General features: G+C 39.3%; 1 protein-coding gene across 1 annotated transcript; it reads left to right on the plus strand.

Moving 5' to 3' along the window:
* The first annotated feature begins 1,536 nt into the window (after positions 1–1,536).
* On the plus strand, positions 1,537–22,822 carry sec14l7 (SEC14-like lipid binding 7). The gene is made up of 12 exons (XM_062434536.1): positions 1,537–1,671; positions 2,819–2,894; positions 8,766–8,809; positions 9,104–9,166; positions 9,605–9,793; positions 10,774–10,869; positions 11,732–11,792; positions 11,873–11,956; positions 12,052–12,158; positions 12,275–12,414; positions 13,979–14,148; positions 20,490–22,822. Exons 1-12 carry the CDS (start codon positions 1,618–1,620, stop codon positions 20,618–20,620), a joined length of 1,215 nt encoding a protein of 404 aa, XP_062290520.1. The 5' UTR covers positions 1,537–1,617; the 3' UTR covers positions 20,621–22,822.
* The last annotated feature ends 2,131 nt before the right edge of the window (positions 22,823–24,953 follow it).

Genomic DNA, 24,953 nt, shown 5'->3' on the forward strand with positions numbered 1-24,953 from the left:
ATTTTAAATACTTTAAAGCAGCAATAATTAATATTTTTTTTCTATATAATCAAAGTATTAATTAACAGTGTCTAATTATCAGCAAGTCTGTAATATCTGATCTATTTGGTCGTTTTTTGGGGGCAGTTTAAAGGCGAGTCGATTAGTTGAAGTATTTTAATAATCAAATAATTGTTTCAGTCATTTTTTAAAGCAAAAATGCCAAATTTTTGCTGGTTCCAGCTTCTCTAATATGATAATTTTATGGTTTTCTTTGTCTTCTGTGATGGTAAACTTAATGTTTTTGGGGTTTTGGTCTGTTGGTCGGATAAAACAAGACATTTGAGGAAGGATACATTTGGGTTGTAGGACAGTATAACAGACATTTTTCACCTTATTCTGACATTAATTGGGGAAAAAATGAATTGATAATGACAATAATCGTTAGTTGCAGCTCTAAAGAACACTAAGTTTTAATCTTAACATCAAAGCCACAACAGTTTCTGAACAGCTGATTGATTCAATATTCATTATCTGAACTTTGAATCAACAATAATTACATTTTAATAAATGTTTTCCTGTAGGATTGATTTTTTCTCTCTTATCATGACAGTAAAATTATTCTTTGGATTCTTGGATGATTAAAACAACTTTCCACTATGTCAAACATGTCAAACTTTTATGCTTCATGATTGTTTTTGACTGGTATCTGGGTCCTACTCACTTTCTAAATATAGCTTGTGTATATAAAGAATAAAACGTTTTATGAAAAGTGGCATCTGCAATCTTTCACTTATCAAGGAGAATCTTAAACAGCACTTTACTTAACATGAATGCACCTTTTTCTCTACTCTGAACTGCTGCTAAACTGTTGTGTTTTATTAGCTTTGTGTCTGAAATATTTAGTTTTTATTTTAGGTATGATTATTTTTAGCACCTATTTATTACTTTAATTCTTTAATGCACTGACTGTTGCTGGTGAGAAACAGTGTTTCATTTAATTCTGTGTTTGCAAATACTTGCAATTACACATCCACCTTTTTATCTACAGCACCAGTTAAAAGTTTGGACACACTTTCTCATTTAAGTGTGTGTTATTAGTCTTTGGAGCCATTTCTTAAATAAACCACTATAAGCATTGTCTTTATAATGAAGGAACGTGTCATCCAGTGCAGCGGTGATGCTCCATTATGTGTTTTAATTATATTTTTTGGACAATAACACAGGAAAGATATATCAGACTTTGAATACACACATTATACTTGTTAGTAGATGAATTCATTGTTGGTTTGGATTTTCAAAAAGTGAGATTTGTTCATAATTTAAAAACAAACAAACATAGAAATCAACAATTTTACCCTTTAACTTAATGCAGTTTAAAGCTTCTACTTATATGACTTTAAAAACCTACAAATATCACCTTTCCTCTCTTTAAACATGATGTTTGGGGAGTGTGTGTGTCGCAATAAAGAGCCTGCAGCTGAAGGATTAAAGTCTGTGTGTGTGTGTGTGTGTGTGTGTGTGTGTGTAGGAGGCGTGGTGTGTTTTACTACTCTAACCTCTTCTTCTTCTTCTCTCCTGCAGTCTAGTTCATTCACAGACGGCCGCTGTGACAGTTACAGCAGCAGTTACGCAGACATGAGCGGACGAGTTGGAGACTTGAGCCCGAAGCAGAATGAAATCTTAACCGAGGTAAGAAATGTAACGAAAAATGAAATATTACTCACATGATTTCACTAAAAACAGCAGAGTCTTTAATCCTGAAGGGAGACTTTAGACTCTGTTGTTGGGTCGACTGGTAGTTTTTGTTGTGGTGTCTCTAACAGTGATCCCATAGTTACTCCAACTGTCTCTTGTGAGTTTATATAGTGACGTTTTATTATAAGCTGCTCTTATATCTGAGTTTTAATATTTCCATTTATATTCTACATCTGTTTTCCTTCTTACTTTCTTTTCTTTTCTTAACATTTTCAGCTAAAACATGATAATCTTTGTGTTTTTATAGAGTAAATAAAGCAGTTAAAACTAACTTGAACACCTATTATAATAAAATGCTTCTCACACAATAAGATATAAATGGTAATAATCCAATAATCCAGATTATACTGTATAATATAATCTCTGAGATCATTCTGCATAAGAAGAAATACTTTTACTTTTCATACTTTTATGTGCATTTTTATTAATAATACTTCTGTAATTTAAAGTTAAACATTTTTTATATTGTACATTGTGTGTTTTATGTGTTGTTTTATTTAAATAAAGTATTTATTTACAGCACTTTGGTCAACTGAGGTTCTTTTAAATACGCTATATATAAATAAACTTTGACTTGACTTGACTAAAATATTCTTATAAAACTTATTTAATAATATAAGCAGTAATATTTACCCTCTTTATTATAGCATTTACACTAAAGCTGCAGGTCCACTGGAGAAAGTTTGGTATATATGCACAAATAAAAAAGGCTGCAACTAAAAGATTTTAATTAAATTGTCTAAAAAAAATGTAAGAAATGTGTAAAAAAAAAAAAAAAGCAGTCACAATTTCATAAGCACACAATGATGCCATGAAAAGCTTTTCCCAGTATTAATAATCAATTTGCTGTTAAATAAGACAAAGATAAGCAGAAAAACCTCATAAATGACAAGCTGGAACTGGAGGAAGTTTGGTGTTTTTAAAAGAATAAGTGACTTAAATGATGAATCGATTATCTAAATAGTTACAACTAATGATTAACTCACAGATTCAGCTCTAGTTTAATCTTTTATGATAAAATATGATATGAAATGTACCAGTATATTGATTTAAAATGCTTTCTCTGGTTCTTTCTCTGCAGTTTCGGGGGAGGATCGAGGATATTCTCCCAAACCTTCCTGCACAGCACGATCACTATCTCCTCCGCTGGCTCAGAGGTGAGACTGTAACCACGACAACGATCATGCACTTATTTAGCATTTTCAGTGTGCGGGTACGATGCTGGCAAAACAACACAATACACACTCATACAAAGTACAAAGGTGACTTCACTAATCCAGAGAAGAACGATCAGTCCGTCTGCTGAATATACGATTAGAAACTTTGAAGACTAAACTATATGTCACTTTTACTGTCTTATATTGTCTTTACAGTAAGTCCCTTTTTTCATTGTTCATTTGTTCATTTTCATTGTAGTTAACAGTCAGGACATCAAATATAACATGAGCTATTGTATTAAAACCACATTTATGATGCAGTGGAAGGAAAAACACTAATCTAACAACAGTTTTAGCACATTTTAGGGAGACTTTAATACATTTTTACAAAGATTTTCCAATGAAGTGGAACTTAAAATGCTTCTATTTAAGCACAAGTCTTGGGGTAATTGTATTTTATTTGACTATATCCATTTTATTCTACTTTATACTTCCACTCAGCTACATTTCAGAGGGAAATATTGTAGTTTTTTACTTCATTACATTTAATTAACAAGTATAGATGCAATTCAGATGAAGATTTTACACAAAAAATATAAGGCATTGTTAAAGATTAAACTAGTGTTTCTCAACATTTTTGGTTGTGACCCCTTATAAAAAAAACATCAAGTGTCTAGTTGAGGCCAAAAAAGAGAAAAGTTGAAAGTTGCTGCAACATAAAATGTAGTTTTTTCAGACTTTTCTCAAATGTTTGCTTTTTTGTTGTAATATTTTATGATTTTTTTCAGCATTTTTTGCATGTATTTGTATTTAAAACCTGTTTTTTCTTGCTGTAATCATTCCTCCTGTTCATACTGACCATTAGAAGATCCCTTCATAATGCACTTACAATGGAAGTGATGGAGGCTAATATGAAGCTTCAGTCGTCCAAATGAGTCAAATCTTCATCTTCTATGTTTCAACGTTACAGTGTTTTTAGTAGCAAAGTCTTTTTGTTACTATACTTCCACCACAGCTCAACAGGGAAACACTAAGAGGGAATTTGATGCTAAAAAGACTGTAAATGTGTCAGATATCACTTGATATGACTAACTCAGACTGCTGAAGCTCAATAGAAGCTGATCATCTACTTTTAAATGCACCACTTTACACTGAAAGCACAGACCCCGTCTGTTTTGACTGTTCCTTCTTTCCTCCCTTCCTTCTTTCCCTCCATCCCCCTTTCTTCCTTCCTTCTGTCCTTCCTCCCTCCCTCCTTCTTTCCTTCCCTCCTTCCTCCCTTCCTCCTTTTCTTCCTCCCTTCCTTCTTTCCTTCCTTCCTCCCTTCCTCTTTTCCTTTCTCCCTCCCTCTTTCCTTTTTTCCTCCCTCCGTCCTACTTTCCTTCCTTCGTTCCTGCCTTCCTGCCTTCCTTCCTTCCTTCCTCCCTTCTTTCCTCTGTCCTTCTTTCCTTCCTTCCTCCCTACCTCTTTTCCTTCTCCCTCCCTCCCTCCTTCCTTATTTCCTTCCTTCCCTCCTTTTCTTCCTTCCCTCCTTCCTCCCTCCCTCCTTTCCTTCCTTATTTCCTCCCTCCCTTCCTTCTTCCTCCCTTCCTTCCTTGCTCACTTGAAAAAAATGGCGAACCTTTCCTTTTATACCTCTAACAATAATTCAATTAAGGGATTAAAAAGGAGGTGAAACACTAAACATAGCGTCTCCAGCATGACTGACTCTGACAGCTATCGATACCAAACGCCTGCAGCTCTGGTATTTCCCCTCGGTCTCCCCATTTAAACTGGCAGCGGGGGGGGGGGGGGGGTTTAGTGTCAAACATGGGAACTGGTTTAGCCTTGACATCAGAAAGTGAGCGACAGGCATGTGAAACATTTGACATGATGACAGCTGATACACGGACACTGTTTGGTTTTTTGTCTCAGAGGAAAGTGAAGTATTATGTCTTTACTCTCTCTGCAAGTTTTTCTCAGGACAGTGAGGATAAAGCAGTGGTGGAAGAAGTTTAAATGTTCTTTAATTAAGTAAAAGTACCAATAAAATTATATAAAAATACTCCATTACAAGTAAAAGTCCTGCATTTAAAACATGCATAAGTAAGATGTATATATATATATATATATATATATATATATATATATATATACAGTTGAAACCAGAAGTTTACATACACTTAAAAAAGACACATAACCTTTTTTTCTCACTGTCTGACTTTATATCAGACGAAACTTTTCCTGTTTTTAGTCAGTTAGGATTACCAAAATTATTTATATTTGCTAAATGCCAGAATAATAAGAAAGATCATTTTTTTAGACAATTTTTTATTACTTTCTTCAAAGTCAGAAGTTTACATACATTTCATTAGTATTTGGTAGCATTGCCTTTAAACTGTATGACTTCGGTCAAACGTTTTGGGTATCCTTACACAAGCTTCTCACAATAGTTTGTTGGAATTTTGGCCCATACCTCCTGACAGAACTGGTGTAACTGAGTCAGGTTTGTAGGCCGCCTTGCTCGCACACGCCTTTTCAGCTCTGCCCACAAATTTTCTATAGGATTGAGATCAGGGCTTTGTGATGGCCACTTAAAAACATTGACTCTGTTGTCCTTAAGCCACTTTGTAACTAATTTGGCGGTATGCTTAGGGTCATTGTCCATTTGGAAGACCCATTTGCACCCAAGCTTTAACTTCCTGGCTGATGTCTTGAGATGTTGCTTCAATATTTCTACATTATGTTCTTTCCTCATGATGCCACCTGTTTTGTGAAGTGCACAAGTCCCAAAACACACCCACAACATGATGCTGCCACCCCCGTACTTCACAGTTGGGATGGTGTTCTCAGGCTTGCAAGCTTCCCCCTTTTTTCCTCCAAATGTAACGATGGTCATTATGTCCAAACAGTTCAATTTTAGTTTCATCAGACCACAGGACATGTCTCCAAAAATTAAGGTCTTTGTCCCTGTGTGCATTTGCAAACTGTAATCTGGCTTTTTTATGTCGCTTTTGGAGCAATGGCTTCTTCCTTGCTGAGTGGATGATGACACTCTCTTACCAGCTTCAGCCAGCATCTTCACAAGGTCTTTTGCTTTTGTTCTGGGGTTGATACGCACATTTCGCACCAAAGCACGTTCGTCTCTGGGACACAGAACCCTTCTCCTTTCTGAGCGGTATGATGGCTGGATATTCCCATGGTGTTTATACTTGCGTATAATTGTTTGAACAGATGAACGTGGCACCTTCAGGCATCTGGAAATTGTACCCAAGGATGAACCATACTTGTGGAATTCCACAATTCTCTTCCTGATATCTTGGCTGATTTCTTTTGATTTCCCCAGGATGTCACACGCACAGGAAGCATTGTGTTTGAGGTGTGCCTTAAAATACATCCACAGGTGTGCCTCTAATTAACTCAAATGTTGTCAATTAAGATCAATCAGAAGCTTCCAAACCCATCACATCATCATCTGGGCTTTCCCAAATTGTTTAAAGGCATAGTAATCTTAGTGTATGTAAACTTCTGACTTTGAAGAAAGTAATAAAAAAATTTCTAAAAAATTATCCCTCTCATTATTCTTGCATTTAGCAAAAATTAATATTTTTTGTAATCCTAACTGACCTAAAACAGGAAAAGTTTCGTCTGATATAAAGTCAGACAGTGAGAAAAAAAAGGTTATATGTCTTTTTATACAGTGTATGTAAACTTCTGGTTTCAACTGTATATATTACAGTAAAAGTACTGCAATATTATGAATGATGTAGTATGCAGTATTACAGTAAAAGTAGTGGTTTGGTCCCTCTGACTGATATATTATTATATATGACATTAGATTATTAATAGTGAAGCATCAGTGTTAGCCTTTTTCCTTTTTGCACAAGTAGAGATTTATATTGTATATTATATTTATATTTCTTCCTATTTGAATGTAAGATAAGATATAATAAGATCTTCCTTTATTAGTCCCATACACAGTGGGGAAATTTGCTTTTATTTAAGAATTTATTACAGCAGCAAAGTGGACAATAAAAATAAAAAGAGCGTAAATTAAAAATAATAAAGAAAAAATAAATAATAAGTAAGAACACAAGCAATAAAAACAATAGTAGTGAAAATATATAATAACATTATATACAAGAGTAATATTTGTGTTAAATGATAATAAACCTGAGTTTGATATTGATGTTGCACTGATTTAAAGTGAAATAAATATATAAATAAATATAAATAAGACTATTTCTATAATGTGTTTTTCTGTTTTTTTATTTTTTTTATTTCTGTTGACGTGTTTTTGGTCTCAGACTCCACGGAGGTTGTTTGATCTCGTATCTGACGAAGCTCAGAGCGTCTGACGGTTAATCAGTAATCTTTTTAATCTTTTTAACGTTCGTCATCCTGAACACGTAGTTGTGAAAGTGTTTAATATTTACTCAGTCAGAACTACAAAGTCATCTCAGTCTTCATATCCTGCACTAAATATTTACAATAAACTAAAGTTGTAAAGTTGGTGATATTTAAACTGATTTACTTTTACAATCATTTAAGGTTTGGAATAAAACACACTATATTTATGTCTGTAAAAAACAAAACAAAACAAATGGAAACAGCTTATAACTGAGTAAAGTCATCTCACTGATTCTCTATAAAGGCCTTTTTTGTTTTTTATCTATTTTAAGTTTTTAAGTTTTTAATCTAAGTATTTAATTTATATTTATGCTCTGAGCACTAAAACTTGCAGTAATCCTCTTTCTTTCTTTAAATTGTGCATTTTTGTGTATTTTTGCTGCTATTTGTCCACCAATAATACCAATTTTTTTTAAACTACAAGATTTTTTAAAAAACATTTCTGTAAGAACAAAAGGAAAGATAAACATATACATATATACATATAATGTACTAAATAAAACAGTAAGAAAAACAAAAAAATTAAGATAAAAATGTATAAGAAAAAATACATATCATTTAATAAATAATAAATAAAAGTGTAGAAAGCAAAAAACTAAACAAAACAGTAAGAAAGACAAAAAAATAGAATAATAATAGTTGCATTTCACTTGATTTTATGTAGTTTTTATTCAACTTTTTGGCTTCTTTTTTATTGTTATTTTACTCTTATATTACACTAATGTTTTTATGTCTTTCCTTTTTTAACATTGTTTTATGCTCCTTTTATGTGAAGAACTTGGTTTATGTAATTTTCTTTTGTTGTAAAGCAATACCAAGAAAGTTGTTGTTGTTATTATTATTATTATTATTTTATATATATATGTGTAATTTAATAGATAAAAGTGTAGAAAGAAACAAAAACAAAAAACCAAATAAGTAAAAAATGCAAAAAAAGAAGATAAAAGATTAAAAACAACTAAGAATTGATTTGTTTTTGGTGTATTTTTAAAAGAAAAAGATAAATATCATCTGTGTCCAGTCAGAAGTCGACCTGTTTCATGTCGGCTCTTCATTCTTTACAGAAACTCTTTAAATTAGAGTAAAGGACATTGTGTGTGTTGTTGACTCTCTTGGTTCATAGTTCAGAGAAGCAAAGCGATCGATCAGGAACTTCAATATTTATCTTTTCCTCTTTTAACCTTCAACAGTTTTCCTGCTTTGGTCAAAACAGGCTGAAAACTATTGATTTAAATCTGCTTCTCTGTTTTATAATCATACTAAAATGTTGAACTAGTGTCAGATTTTATAAATGATTAAAGAGAAGTGTTGATTTATATTCTATTAATGTTAAAACTCCTACAATTATAATTACACGTCTGTCAAATGTGACTTAAATGCCAGAAATTTAATTTAATTTAATTTAATTTAATTTAATTTAATTTAATTTAATTTAATTTAATTTAATTTAATTTAATTTAATTTAATTTCCTTCTTTTGCAGCCAGAAGCTTCAATGTTCAGAAAGCTGAAGTGATGATCAGGAAGGTAAACTTTGCTCTCTTTACTTTCATTTCATGTTACTTTATACTTTTATTTCAAAAGGAAATATTGTTCTTTTATAACTCCACTACATTTATCTCTAATTCTCTTTCTCTCTCTCTCTCTCTCTCTCTCTCTCTCTCTCTCTCTCTCTTTCTCTCTCTCTGTCTTTCTCTCTCTCTCTCTCTCTCTCCCCCTCCCCCTCTCTCTCTCTCTCTCTCTCTCTCTCTCTCTCTCTCTCTCTCTCTCTCTCTCTCTCTCTCTCTCTCTCTCTCTCTCTCTCTCTCTCTCTCTCTGCAGCATGTGGACTTCAGGAAGCAGATGAAAATCGACTCCATCATATCTGACTTTAAACCTCCAGAGGTGAACAAACATTTAACACACATTTAATCCTAATATCAGGACTTTAACATCACATTTATCACATTAAACACATATTTAATCCTAATATCAGGACTTTAACATCACATTTATCACATTAAACACATATTTAATCCTAATTTCAGGACTTTAACATCACATTTAACACATTTAACACACATTTAATCCTAATATCAGGACTTTAACATCACATTTAACACTTTTAACACACATTTAATCCTAATATCAGGACTTTAACATCACATTTAACACATTTAACACACATTTAATCCTAATATCAGGACTTTAACATCACATTTAACACTTTTAACACACATTTAATCCTAATATCAGTACTTTAACATCACATTTAACACATTAAACACATATTTAATCTTTTAAACTTTTACTCCTCTTTTCTCCTCCTTTCTTCCCCCTCAGGTGATCGAGCGCTACGTGTCAGGAGGGATGTGCGGCTACGACAGAGACGGCAGTCCCATCTGGTATGACGTCATCGGTCCACTGGATCCTAAAGGTCTGCTGCTGTCGGCCACCAAGCAGGATTTCATGAAGACAAAGATCAGACACACAGAGATGCTGCACAGAGAATGCAGGAGGCAGACGGAGAAGGTACAACTCTCTCTATTTCACTCGTCTTTGTTTCTCCTCTCCTCTCTTCTCCTTTTCTCTTCCATCTAGCTTTCTCTCTCATTTTCTCTTCTCTGCTGTTTCATTTCCTCTTGTCTCCTCGTTTCTTCTCATTGCCTTCCCTCCTCTGCTCTCTTCTCATTTCTTCCTCTTCTCTTCTCTTCTCATCTCCTCTTGTTTTCTCCTCTTGTTTCTCTTCATCTCCTCTCCTCCTCTGCTCTCCTCTCCTTTCTTTCTCTTTCTTCTCTTCTCTTCTCTTGTTTCCTTTCTTCTTCTCTCCTCTGCTGCTTCCTTTCCTCTTGTCTTATTGTCTCCTCTTATTTCCTATCCTCCTTCTGTTCTCCTCTCCTTTCTTCCTCTCTTCTTCTCTTCTCTCCTTTTGTTTCCTTTCCTTGTCTCCTTTCTTCATCTCATCTCCTCTCTTGTTTCCTCTCCTCCTCTTCTCTCCTCTAACTTCCTCTGGTTTCTTCTTTTGTATTCTTTCTCTTCTCTCCTCTTTCTTTTCAGTTGTAACTCCTCTCATTTCCTTTTTTCTACTCGTTTCCTTTCCTTGTCTCCTTCTTTCATCTCCTCTCCTGTCTTGTTTCCTCGTATTTGCTTTCCTCCTGTTTCCTCTCCTCTCTTCTACTTACTCCTCCTCTTTCCTCTCTTCTCATTTCCTCTCTTCTCTTCTTCTACCCTTTCTACTTGTTTCTCTTCTTGTTTCCTTTCCTCATCTCCTTTCTTCATCTCTTCTCCTCTCTTGCTTCCTCGTGTTTTCTCTTCTGAAGATCTGTGTCCAAAATCACTCCTCTCTTTCTCTCATTCACTCTCTACATAAAAAACACTCTTTAGTTTTCTATTTTCATCAGTCATGAGCAATAAATTGAGATTTTGATTAAATGTAATCATTTTTAAATCGTCTCTATCAACTATTTTCCACATTTTCTCTCTAAATCAAACATCTGCATCTTTTTTCTCAGCTGGGTAAAAACATCGAAGCCATCACTCTGATCTACGACTGTGAAGGTTTGGGACTGAAACACATCTGGAAACCTGCCGTAGAGGCTTACGGAGAGGTTCGTCATCTTCACATCGTGTCACATCTGTAACATCTGTCTGCTGAAAATCATTAACCTTCATGTCGTCCTCCCAGGTCAAATTGACCCTCGTCTCTTTTGACTGTTCCTTATTTCCTTCCTTCCTTCTTTCCTTCCTTCCTCCCTTTTTCTTTCATTCTTCCCTTTCTTCCCTCTTTCTTTGCTCCCTCCTCCTTCCATACTTCCTTCCTCTTTTCCTCCCTCCCTCGCTCCTTACTCCTTTCCTTCCTTCTGTCCTTCCTTCCTTCCTTCCTTCCTCACTTCCTTCCTTGATTCCTTCCTCACTTCCTTCCTTCTCTCCTTACTTCCTTCCTCTTTTCCTCCCTCCCTCCCTCCCTCCCTCCTTACTCCTTTCCTTCCTTCCTTCATTCCTCCCTTCCTCCTCCCTTACTGCTTTCCTTCCTTTCTTCCTTCCTTCCTTCTTTCTCTCCTTACTTCCTTCCTCTTTTCCTCCCTCCCTCCCTCCTTACTCCTTTCCTTCCTTCCTTCCTTCCTTCCTTCCTTCCTTCCTTCCTTCCTTCCTTCCTTCCTTCCTTCCTTCCTTCCTTCCTTCCTTCCTCATTCCTTCCTTTCTTCATTCCTCACTTCCTCCTCCCTTACTGCTTTCCTTCCTTCCTTCCTTCCTTCTTTCCTTCCTTCTCTCCTTACCTCCTTCCTCCTTTCTTCCCTCCCTCCCTCCTTACTCCTTTACTTCCTTCCTTCCTTACTCATTCCTTCCTTCCTTCATTCCTTCCTTCTTTCCTTCATTCCTTCCTTCCTCCTGTCCTTCCTTGACCTGAGGACAACAGGAGGGTTATATCACTTTATCATCTCTCTTCTTCTCTCTTCTTCTCTCCTGCAGATCCTCACCATGTTTGAAGACAACTATCCAGAAGGACTGAAGAGGGTTTTTCTTATCAAAGGTACCTCAGGAAGTTTATGACAGTTTCTCTTTTTTAAATGTTTTATGCTTTTTAATAATTTTCTGTCCCTTTTTCTGCAGCTCCTAAAATGTTCCCCATGGCGTACAACCTCATCAAACACTTCCTGTGTGAGGAAACGCGACGCAAGATCATCGTTTTAGGAAGTGAGACGACTTTTCTTTTTAATCCCAGAGTGCCAAAAAAACCCACATAATTCCTCACCTAAATCATACATTATATTTGTTTATTATATTAAAAGGTAATTGGCAAGAGGTGTTGCGTAAGCACATCGACCCCGAGCAGCTTCCGATGGCTTATGGAGGAACTCTGACGGATCCTGACGGAGATCCGAGCTGCAGAACGATGGTGAGAGCGAAGAGGAGAGATGAAGAGAGGCAGCGATGTCTTTATGAATGATCAGGAGGGAAATGATGTGTGTGTGTGTGGGTGTGTGGGTGTGTGTGTGTGTGTGGTATCTTCAGATAAAGTACGGAGGCGCGGTTCCCAGGTCGTACTACGTTCAGGACTCAGTGAAGGTTCAGTACGACAGCAGCGTGACAATCAGCCGCGGCTCCGTCTTCCAGCTGGAGTACGATGTGACTGCAGCCAGCAGCCTCCTCAGGTACAAAACTACTACTGCTCTTTATTTTAAAACCTTAAAACTGACAGAGATTCATCTTAAAGGGCTCAAAAACACTCAAAAACACTCCAAAGTTGTTTCTCTTCTCTGTGCAGAATGATTCATGTTCAGAGTTTGTTTACATTCATCTGCTGAAGCTTCACTTTAAATGAAGTTTAAGACGTAAATTCATGAGCACGATTTGTGATCTCATAAGTAATTTGGAGCCAATCCTGGTCCAATATTCATTTTAACTTTTTGTATGTCACACCAAGAAAGAGCTATTTTTTAAAAATCATTTCTTTTCCTACCTCTTTGAGGAACATAAAACATGTATTTTTGTTCTCATTGAGCCTAAATGTGATGTTTTACAGACCTCTACAGACCTAAATTGTTCTAAACGTTCTTTTAAAACATGTTAGAGACTCATTCTGTTTGTGTTCAAGATGAAACAATTAAACTCAACTTCAAAAATGTCTCCAGCAGGATCTCTGATGTCAGCAGTGATTTTATACACTAAAAGCACAACCTGTATCTATAGCAACCATAACACAATCTGTATCTATAGCAACCATAGAACAACCTGTATCTATAGCAATCATAGAACAACCTGTATCTATAGCAACCATAGAACAACCTGTATCTATAGCAACCATAACACAACCTGTATCTATAGCAACCATAGAACAACCTGTATCTATAGAAACCATAGAACAACCTGTATCTATAGCAACCATAGAACAACCTGTATCTATAGCAACCATAACACAACCTGTATCTATAGCAACCATAGAACAACCTGTATCTATAGCAACCATAGAACAACCTGTATCTATAGCAACCACAGAACAACCTGTATCTATAGCAACCATAACACAACCTGTATCTATAGCAACCATAGAACAACCTGTATCTATAGCAACCATAGAACAACCTGTATCTATAGCAACCATAGAACAACCTGTATCTTTAGCAACCATAGAACAACCTGTATCTATAGCAACCATAACACAACCTGTATCTATAGCAACCATAGAACAACCTGTATCTATAGCAACCATAGAACAACCTGTATCTATAGCAACCACAGAACAACCTGTATCTATAGCAACCATAGAACAACCTGTATCTATAGCAACCATAGAACAACCTGTATCTTTAGCAACCATAGAACAACCTGTATCTATAGCAACCATAACACAATCTGATGGTCTGTCTGTGCATTACATTCCTCAAGTGCTAAAGATTGACCTAAAAGTGAAATGGGTTCAATAGATTTATTTTTTGAGCAGATATCAGATAACCCTAACCCTTCTACCAAACGGTTGAACAAGTGTTGATGTGGAAACTTGAAGCCTGCAGAGCAAAAACACTGAAAATAGACTTTAAAGTGAATTACAAGTCATCTGCTGTCCGGTTATTAAACTTTACAATATTTACATAATCAGAGATTTGGGCTTTTTTTCAATAATGGAGAAGATGTAGATATAACTTTAAGAACTTTAACGTGTTCTCTGTCACAGATCGGACTTAGTTTGATCAAATCTCTTCCTTTGTTTGTTCCCAGGTGGCAGTTTGCCAGCGACGGGGCAGATATCGGCTTCGGAGTTTACCGACGGACCAAAGACTGCAGCAGTAAGAAAACATCTGACATGCAGCAAGTTTTACCCAGCGAACGTTACAACGCACATCTGGTTCCTGAGGACAGCTGCCTCACCTGCCCCGAACCTGGAGTCTGTGAGTACACACACACACACACACACACACACACACAAACACACACACACAAACACACACACACACACACACACACACACACACACACACACACACACACACTGCTGCAGCTCATGTAAGGGTCAATGAGGTTGATTTTCTGTCCATGTGGTTTAGTCAAATGTGAAAATAAACGTATGAATAACTTGCACACATTCTTTTTTTGTGGACCCAGCATCAAATTTCTGCTTTTAATCCATTTTGAGATTTGAGTATTAAGGCAAAAATGTCTAAGTGGTGTAACCATAAAAACTGAAATGATTCAACTTGCTTAAAAACAGTAAATTGTCAATAAAACACCATATCAACTAGTTTGGCATGATCTTACATTATAACTTTTTATATTAAATAAAGGTAATGGAATACAATTGTTCTAAATATTACATTTCATCTGGAGAGTCATGGAGATCAGGAAACATTTACATTATTTAAATGAAGTCATTATTAGTATAAGTACACTTAAATACACTGTAGGTGATCAAATATGTAATATGTATCATTCTTTTGTGGTTACACCATTTGACATTTTCAGGAGCATTCAGTCTTACTTTTGGTAAAAAAAAAATGGTGCAAATGTCATTTCAAATGATATAAAACCAACAAAAACACTAAATGTACATTTTAACAAACCTGATGCTCTCTCTTTCAGGTTTTGTAGAAAGTTCGGCCCCAAATGCAGAAAGTTCCAAATTCAAGAGTTTTTAATTGAACAGAAAAAGTCAAAAAACAACTCCAACAAAGAATGTCCCGTCAAACGGTCAAAAAACTCAACAAAAATGCAGGCTCTTGGCCACAAAACTGAAACAGGAAAAAAGCTGACAAACTAGAGGGCAGTCCAAAGAGTGGTCTAGAGGCAGGCAAGGGTCAGGTCCAAATAAGCAGTCCAAACAGGCAGATAATCCAAATCGGCAGGCAAAATCCAAAAACCAGGTTCACAGGCAGAGTACAAACAAGCAGGTTGGCAGACAGGAAAAGCAGGTAACAACGGTAGATGTGCTCAGAACAAAAGACTGGGACAATCTGACAAACTGGGGCTGACAGAGCACAGAATAAGTAGGCCTAATCATTAGGAGTTAACGGAGTACAGGTGAGCACAAAATGGCCGACAATGACCACATGGAAGCATGACAGGTGAGGGCGGAGTCATTACCCAAAACAAACAAAAGCACATGGTTGCAACACAAAATGTCCAGCAGGTGTCAATGAACATGCAAGGATACTGACACTACCCCCCCCTCAACGAACGCCTCTCGGCGTCAAGGCAGGATGGCGTGGGTGTTGCTGGCGAAAGTCTCTAATGAGTGTCTTATCCACAATGTGGCGGGCGGGAACCCACATCCGCTCCTCTGGCCCATACCCTTTCCAGTCAACCAAAAACTGGAGACCACGCCCACGCCGGCGAACATCCATCAGCTTCTCGACAGTGTAGACAGGACCCCCATCAACGAGCCGGGGGGGAGGGCGGGGCACAGCCGGGGGAGACAGAGGACTGTGACAGACAGGTTTGACCCGGGACACATGGAAGGTGGGATGGACTCGGCGAAGTGAGAGGGGCAGGCGCAACCGGACTGCAGATCTGCCCAAGACCCGTTCGATGACATAGGGCCCAATGAAGCGGGGAGCCAGCTTACGTGAGTCCACTCGGAGAGGTAGGTCCTTGGTAGAGAGCCAAACCCTCTGACCGCTCCTGTAGTGGGGGGCCTTGACCCTTCGGCGGTCTGCCAACCGCTTGACCTGGGCACCCGAACGCAACAGAGAGGCTCGAGCACGTCTCCACGTCGCCTTGCACCGCCGGACAAACGCCTGGACCGATGGAACCGATGCCTCAAGTTCCTGGGAAGAAAAGAGAGGTGGTTGGTAGCCAAGGCAACATTGAAAAGGGGAGAGACCCGTAGATGCAACAGGGAGAGAATTGTGGGCATACTCAGCCCATGCCAAATGCCGACTCCAGGATGTGGGATTCTGGGACGCCAGGCACCTAAGAACCCTTTCAAGGTCCTGGTTGGCCCGCTCTGTCTGGCCGTTGGTCTGAGGATGGAATCCTGAAGAGAGGCTGGCGGTGGCTCCAATAAGCCTACAGAACTCCTTCCAAAACGAGGACACAAATTGAGGACCTCGGTCAGACACCATGTCAAAAGGCATTCCATGGATCCTAAAGACATGGTTAACCATGAGAGAAGCTGTCTCCTTGGCAGAAGGGAGTTTAGGCAGAGGGACAAAGTGCACACACTTGGAGAACCGATCAACAATAGTCAGGACAGCAGAGTTACCATCAGAAGGCGGGAGGCCAGTCACAAAATCCAAGGCTATGTGGGACCATGGTCGTCTGGGTACCGGGAGCGGCTGGAGGAGTCCGACAGGTGGCTGATTTGAGCTCTTGTTTTGGGCGCAAATCTGACAGGCAGCAATGAAGGCTTGGACATCTGCAACCATTCGGGGCCACCAAAACTGTTGACGGAGAAATGCCATAGTCCTCCTAACCCCGGCATGGCAGGTCAGTCGGGAGCAGTGACCCCACTCCAAAACCTGAGGACGGACAGAACTGGGGACAAACAGGCGGTTAGGGGGGCAACCAGCTGGGCAAGCCTCCTTTTGCTGGGCACTGCGAACCACAGAGACTATATGCCAAGAAACTGCACCCACTAAACAGTGAGAAGGCAAAATGGTGTTAGGGGCAGGGGCAGCATCTGGAGCACTAAACTGTCGAGAAAGAGAGTCAGGTTTAGCATTCTTGGACCCAGGACGGAAAGACAAGGTAAAATTGAACCGACTAAAAAAAAGAGACCACCTGGCCTGGCGTGCGTTGAGTCGTTTGGCAGACTTCAAATACTCCAGGTTCCTATGGTCCGTCCACACAAGAAAAGGAACCTCAGCGCCCTCTAGCCAATGACGCCACTCCTCCAGAGCGAGTTTGACCGCCAGAAGTTCCCGGTCCCCGACATCGTAGTTTCTCTCAGCAGGCGTTAACTTGTGGGAGAAAAAGGCACATGGGTGCAGCTTATTGTCCTCCTTGGACCTCTGGGACAGGACAGCTCCAGCCCCTACCTCAGAGGCATCCACCTCAACAATGAACTGACACGAAGGATCTGGCATAACCAGAATGGGAGAAGAGGTGAAACGCTTCTTCAGTTGTTGGAACGCCTTCTCCGCCACTTCCGACCAGAAAAACCTGACAGAGGAGGATGTCAGAGCAGTTAGAGGAGAGGCAAGAGAACTATAGTTACGAATGAACCGTCTGTAAAAATTTGCAAAACCCAGAAACTTCTGCAGATCCTTGCGGGACTGAGGGGTAGGCCAATCAATGACTGCCTTGATCTTAGAGGAGTCCATCCCAACACCACCTTCAGAGACGACAAAGCCCAAAAACGATGTGGAGCGTTGATGGAACTCACATTTCTCAGCCTTTACATAAAGTTGGTTCTCTAGTAACCGCTGAAGAACTAATCGGACATGATGGACATGGTCACGAAGGGACTTGGAAAAAATCAGAATATCGTCCAAATAAACAAAAACAAATTTGTTTACCATATCCCGCAGTACATCATTGACCAAAGTCTGGAACACAGCTGGGGCGTTGGTCAGTCCAAACGGCATTACAAGGTATTCGTAGTGCCCTGTGGGTGTATTAAATGCCGTCTTCCACTCATCTCCCTCCCTGATTCTCACCAAATGATAGGCATTACGAAGGTCCAATTTAGAAAACACTGTGGCACCCTGTAACAGTTCAAAGGCTGAGGACATCAAGGGAAGAGGATATCTGTTCTTAACCGTAATATCATTGAGGCCCCGGTAATCAATGCAAGGTCTTAATGATCTATCCTTCTTGTCCACAAAGAAAAACCCTGCCCCTGCTGGAGAGGACGAGGGACGGATAATACCTGCTGCTAGGGAGTCCTCAATGTACTTGTTCATGGCCATTCTCTCAGGGGGCGCCAGAGAGTACAGACGACCTCGAGGCGGACAAGCTCCAGGAAGCAACTCTATAGAGCAATCATATGGACGATGAGGTGGTAGAGAAGTTGCCCTGGACTTGCTGAAGACGGGTCTCAGGTCTAGGTATTCCTCCGGAACTCTTGACAGGTCTGGAAACTCCTCAGGTAGCTCAGGAAAAACAGGGAACCGGTTAAGGGCAGACCTCAGACACTGGGAATGACAGAATGGGCTCCAGCCCAAAATAGAATTCTTCTCCCAATCAATGTGCGGGTTGTGTTTGACTAACCAAGGGTGACCAAGAACTATGGGAATCTGTGGTGAATCAATAACATAAAGAGCAATCTCCTCAGTGTGATTACCAGAGAGCATCAAACTCACCGGGGATGAGATATGGGTTACCTTGGCGAAACAGGTCCCGTTTAGCGCTGAGGCAGTCAATGGCACTTGCAGGGTGGTTACTGGAACTCCCCATCTGGTGGCCAGTGATACGTCAATGAAGCTCTCTTCAGCTCCAGAGTCAATGAGGACGGAGGTGGTGTGATGATGGCTCCTCCACATCACAGTTGCTTGCAGAACAGTGCGAAGGGATGGGGAGATCTTTGAGGGAATTGCGCTCACCAGTACTCCCCGCCTCACTGGTGAGCATTGTCTTTTACAGGACAGGTTGAAACAAAATGGCCACGCTGACCACAGTACAGACAGGCACGAGACTCCAGCCTTCGCTGTCTCTCAGCTGGTGAAAGACTAGTCCGGTCTATCTTTATTGGCTCTGGAGGAGCCGGAGTGGACGACCTTGATCCCCCCTCAAGGACCTGAAGAGGAGAACTGGACCCTCGACGAAGCTCAGTCCGCTGAGAACTACTGGTTGTCTTCAACCGATGAAGCTGACCTAGCCGAGTGTCCACACGGATAGCCACATCCACCAAGCCATCAAAAGATGAAGGCAAATCGCGGGGAATGAGTTCATCCTTAATCCCTTCAGAAAGTCCATTGAAAAACGTATCATACAGAGCTTCCAGGTTCCAACCAGTAGAGGACGCCAGAGTCCGGAATTCTATTGCAAAGACGGACACTGACCTGCGGCCTTGACGGAGGTTAAGGATCTCACGAGCAGCCTCCCTTCCCTGTTTAGAGCGATCGAAGACCTTCTTCATTTCACCAGTGAATTGAGTGAAGTCATCCTGGATCGCCACCTGGTTGCTCCAGATGGCCGTTCCCCACTCACGAGCTCTTCCAGACAACTGGGTGATGACGTAGGCAACCTTAGAACGATCGGAAGGAAAAGTCAATGGCTGTAGTCCAAAAATCAGCTCACACTGAGCTAGGAATGACTGACAGGATCCTGGATCTCCTGAGTAAGTCTCAGGTGGAGGCAGGCGAGGTTCTCGGGCTGGAGCAGCTGGAGGAGGTGGTACTGAGGAGGCTAACTGGAGCTGTTGCACCCTAGCAGCAAGGTCAGTCACACTTGCTGTAGCTGCCTCCAACGTCCTGGAAACAAACTCAATTTGTGCCTGGTGTCTCCCCAGCGTTGCTCCATGCCGATCAAGAACCTTACTTATTTCTGCTGGGTCCATTATCTGGTCAGATTGTAATTTCAGGTTTTGTAGAAAGTTCGGCCCCAAATGCAGAAAGTTCCAAATTCAAGAGTTTTTAATTGAACAGAAAAAGTCAAAAAACAACTCCAACAAAGAATGTCCCGTCAAACGGTCAAAAAACTCAACAAAAATGCAGGCTCTTGGCCACAAAACTGAAACAGGAAAAAAGCTGACAAACTAGAGGGCAGTCCAAAGAGTGGTCTAGAGGCAGGCAAGGGTCAGGTCCAAATAAGCAGTCCAAACAGGCAGATAATCCAAATCGGCAGGCAAAATCCAAAAACCAGGTTCACAGGCAGAGTACAAACAAGCAGGTTGGCAGACAGGAAAAGCAGGTAACAACGGTAGATGTGCTCAGAACAAAAGACTGGGACAATCTGACAAACTGGGGCTGACAGAGCACAGAATAAGTAGGCCTAATCATTAGGAGTTAACGGAGTACAGGTGAGCACAAAATGGCCGACAATGACCACATGGAAGCATGACAGGTGAGGGCGGAGTCATTACCCAAAACAAACAAAAGCACATGGTTGCAACACAAAATGTCCAGCAGGTGTCAATGAACATGCAAGGATACTGACACTCTCTCTCTCTCTCTCTCTCTCTCTCTCTCTCTCTCTCTCTCTCTCTCTCTCTCCCTCCCTCTCTCTCTCTCTTTCTCTAGCTCTCTCTCTCCCCCCCCCTCTCTCTCTCTCTCTCTCTTTCTCTCTCTCTCTCTCTCTCCCTCATAAGTATTATTAAACTCTTCCACTAACCCTCTTCCTCGTCTCTGTGCAGACGTGCTGTGTTTTGACAACAGCTACAGCATCCTTCAGTCTAAGAGAGTGAGCTACAACGTTGAGCTCGTTCCTCCGTCAGACGGACCGATGCAGAGTCCTCGCAGCAGAGGAGACGGGAGGCTGCAGTGATGAAACTCACATTCACTGACTGTCATTTACAACTACAACACAATACTTACATCACATATAAGCAGCTGTGGGCTTCTGCTGAGCTCCACATTCCTCCTGCACTGATCATCCTGCATATATGTTTCAGTTAGATTGATTAAATATGAACTTTAGCAGTGTTTTGTAGTGTTAGGTGTATCTAGGTGTGGTGAGGAGCGTCTGCAGACTCAGGAGTCTCTTTCTACTCAAAAACAGGTTTTTCTTGTCGCTCTTTTCTCTGAGCTCGGCTTAAGTTAAATCTCAGTTTCATACGTGTATCTACAAGCAGGATTTATGACGTTACAACCAGTCTGGAGACAATCGTGGTTCAGTATTTAACCTAACCTTCGTGTCGTCCTCCTGGGTCAAATTGACCCAGTCTGTTTTGACTGTTCCTTCTTTCCTTCCTCCCTTCCTTCTTTCATCTGTCCTTCTTTCCTTCCTTCCTCCCTTCCTCTTTTCCTTTCTCCCTCCCTCTTTCCTTTTTCCTTATTTCCTTCCTTCCTCCCTTCCTCTTTTCCTTTCTCCCTCCCTCTTTCCTTTTTTCCTTCTTTCCTCCTTCCTTCCTTCCTTCCTTCCTTCCTTCCTTCCTTCCTTCCTTCCTTCCTTCCTTCCTTCCTTCCTTCCTCCCTTCTTTCCTCTGTCCTTCTTTCCTTCCTTCCTACCTACCTCTTTTCCTTCCTTCCCTCCTTTTATTCCTTCCTTCCTCCCTCCTTTCCTTCCTTCTTTCCTCCCTCCTTTCGTCCTTCTTCCTCCCTTCCTTCCTTCTTTCCTCTGTCCTTTCCTTTCCTTCCTTCTTCCTCCCTTCCTTCCTTCCTTCCTTCCCTCCTTTTCTTCCTTCCTTCCTTCCCTCCTTCCTCCCTCCCTCATTTCCTTCCTTCTTCCTCCCTCCTTTCCTTCCTTCTTTCCTCCCGCCTTTCCTTCCTTCTTTCCTCCTTCCCTTCCTTCTTCTTCCCTTCCTTCCTTCCTCCCTCCTTTCCTTCCTTCTTCCTCCCTTCCTTCCTTGACTCGAGGACAACAGGATGGTTAAATGAGCGTTGATGTAGAAACGTGAAGAGCACAAACACTGAAAATAGACTTTACAGTGAAGCAGAAACAGTTAAACTTTACAAATCAACCACATTTACATTTACATAATCAGATACTATATATATATATATATATATATATATATGTGTGTGTGTGTGTGTCATGGCCGACATCCAGCAGACATGGACTCACTGTAAAGGTCAGAATCATCCAGGATCTCTGATTTGATGATTTCCTCGATGACGTCCTCCAAGGTGACCAATCCCAACACCTCGTAGAACGGATCTCCCTCCCCCTCGTCGTTCACTTTCTGGACGATGGCCAGGTGGGATTTACCTGGCGAGGAGAAAGAGAGAGAGAGAGAGAGAGAGAGAGAGAGTGAGAGAGAGAGAGAAAGAGAGAGAGAGAGAGAGAGAGAGAGAGAAAGAGAGAGAAAGAGTGAGAAAGAAAGAGAGAGAGAAATTATATATAATTTAAGAATATTAACGAGGTAATTGAACCTTGGGGCAGATTAAGGAGTTGACTAAGTTACTGTTTTGTGTGACTACTGCAAACATTAGTGGTAGTAGATGTTTTTTTTGTCCTTATCAACAATTTTCTTAAAAAACAATGAACATATAATAAAATTTCTCTCTGTCTCTGTTTCCTGTTGGCATTTCTGACAGTTACTATATAAAATAAAGGCAAAAAAAAGCCCCTAAATAAATCTTTAAAAAGGAAAACAATTACCTTTAATGTTAATAATTCTTTTCATCATGTGTGACAGTAGCTGAATATATTTGGGGTTTTTTCAACTGTTGGACAAAGAAAAAAACATTTTAATACAAAATGTTTCACTAATTTCTGACAATTCAGAGAGAAACATTGTCGGATTAATCAAAACTGAAAATGAGCGTTAGTTGCAGCCTTAATCGTACAATTATGTCGTGATGTGACTTTTATTATTACAGTCTAAAAATGATGTATTATAATTAAGTGAAATGAAGGATGTTGATAATGATATTTTATGTGCTGCTGTGTCTAAAATACACGTTAAATGTCATAATAATGACAATTTACAAAATCATGTAAATAAATGATTTATATTTTAATTTATGAAACGTTTTGTTTCTCGTAATAAAGGAAGAAAATTGTGTATTAAAAAAGAAAAACTGATTGTTATTTATTATTATTGCTTATTTAATGTTTTCTTTCTTTTTTATTGCACAAAAAAGAAAAATACATTATACAAGAAGAGTAATACATGCAGATTTTGTTTTTTTAATTAAGAAAAGAAAACAATAATTAACTAAATAGAAATGTGCAGAAGGAGCCATAAGGGCTTGTTGGGATATTTCCTTTCTTTACTAATAAATAAATCTGTTTTTATTTCATTTGTATCATCAGAACCAATAATTTAATTCTATTAACTCATCCAGATTTTTTTATTGCATCAAACTCAATGTTCAATATTGTAATATCAAACATTATAAGACATAATTGATGTTTTATACAGTAAAATGCACATTTTAAACACAATCAATAATACAGATGTAGAGCACGTGACAACAATCAGCCAAAAACTAGTGTGATTTAAAACATAAATAAATACATAAAATCAAACCAGGATCACTAACTGTGTTTGACCACTTGGTAGCGCTATGAGAAAGGAAACAGAAATACTGCAGGCTGAATTACATAACAGCTGATGATGACTGAATATTAGGAGCTAATTATGAATAAAGAGGGTTAAAGACATTAAAGCTGCTTTCATAAGCAGACACAACTCTAATTAGCATATACATTCTTACACATAAACTGTTTATATTATTATTATTATTAGTAGTAGTAGTAGTAGTAATAGTAATAGTAGTATTATTATTATTATATACAGACAGCTGCTGATTGAACCAAAGGGTCAGACAAAGTTAAAGGTAAAAGAGCTTTTATATATGCTCCTGACTATATTTACTACTTATTATATTTACTATACTTACTTACATTATACTATAATATTAGATAAAATGACAGATCAGGATCAAATGTGACCCATTATTTACATTTGAGAGCTTTAAAAACACCATACACACATTTCTGTTAGCTGGACTTTTCCTAAATGTGACCCACAGTATATAAAAATGGAAATAAAATGCATCTTTTTTTTTTGTGCAGCTGATACACATTTTTGTATATGCAAATGTACAAATTTAACCCCTTAATTAAATTTAAATACAAATCTAACATGTTATATTCTTCGTATTCTATCAAATGTTCTTATTATTGACTGATGGGGGAATTTATGAATGTATGAATTGGTGTAAAGACTAATTATGAGTCTGAATATGAACAGTATGTAAAGGGTTAAAGCTTTACTGCAGAAACTCTGTGCATCATCATCATCATCATCATCATCGTCATCATCCATGTGAAGATGTAAGGGTATCTGCTGGGAGGTTATTAATGCAATTCTTGTATCAAAGCGCTTTTTTATTATCTCTTTTATTGTTGTAGGTTAATTAACCCTTAAAGAGGCAGGAGTGGAAAATTAGATGATGTCAGTAGGCATTTCATTTGCACCTAAGTAAACATTTCCACAAATCATTTAAAAAATATTTTGGATATTTTGGATTTTATGATGACACGTTGCCCCATTTAAGATATAAAAAGTGTATATATGCATGTATCTCCTGGTGCACGTTGCCTGTTTTTAGACTTATCTCAATGCCTTTTCCTTCATGATAAACCACAACAATAATAATAATAATAATAAACAAGGAAATGTCTCAGCATCAGCATCCTGAGTCGGGCTCGGTGCCAGAGGGATGCGGGATGCTGCAGGATGAGGATGATGATGATGGAGTAGGAGCAGGAGGAGGAGGAAGAGGGGGGGGGGGGGCGGTGCACAGATGCCATGTGCCTTTACATAACAGCAGCTGGGGCTCCGGATACAATTGGATAAGAAACCGCTGTCCACAGCAGCTGCAGTAGCAGTAGCAGCAGCAGCAGCAGCAGCAGCAGCAGCAGCAGCATCCCTCCGCTGTGTGCCGCATTGCCCCGAGCCTGAGAATAACAAGGGGGGGAGGAGGAGGTGAGGGGGGACGCATATTTTGGGAGACTCCACCATGCAGCATGTGTGAGAGTCCTGCAGTGAATTATAAGCAGTAGGAGAAGTGTGTTTGTGTTGCAGAGAGTTAGTTTTAGTCTTAGTTTTAGTGTTTCAGGTATTAGGAGGGAAAAGTCTTGATTAGTAGAAGCTGTAAAGGATGAAATAATGCTGACACTGAGGTACAATGAGCTGTGTTTGTGT

This window comes from Scomber scombrus, chromosome 15, assembly GCF_963691925.1.
Source record: "Scomber scombrus chromosome 15, fScoSco1.1, whole genome shotgun sequence".
NCBI lineage: Eukaryota > Metazoa > Chordata > Actinopteri > Scombriformes > Scombridae > Scomber > Scomber scombrus.

Bases quoted from the DNA above. Each gene is read 5' to 3' on its own strand.
- sec14l7 (XM_062434536.1), top strand. From the start codon at position 1,618: ATGAGCGGACGAGTTGGAGACTTGAGCCCGAAGCAGAATGAAATCTTA. The intron at 10,870-11,731 runs GTTCGTCATCTT...TCTCTCCTGCAG, and splicing joins CCGTAGAGGCTTACGGAGAG to ATCCTCACCATGTTTGAAGA. The intron at 12,159-12,274 runs GTGAGAGCGAAG...TGGTATCTTCAG, and splicing joins ATCCGAGCTGCAGAACGATG to ATAAAGTACGGAGGCGCGGT.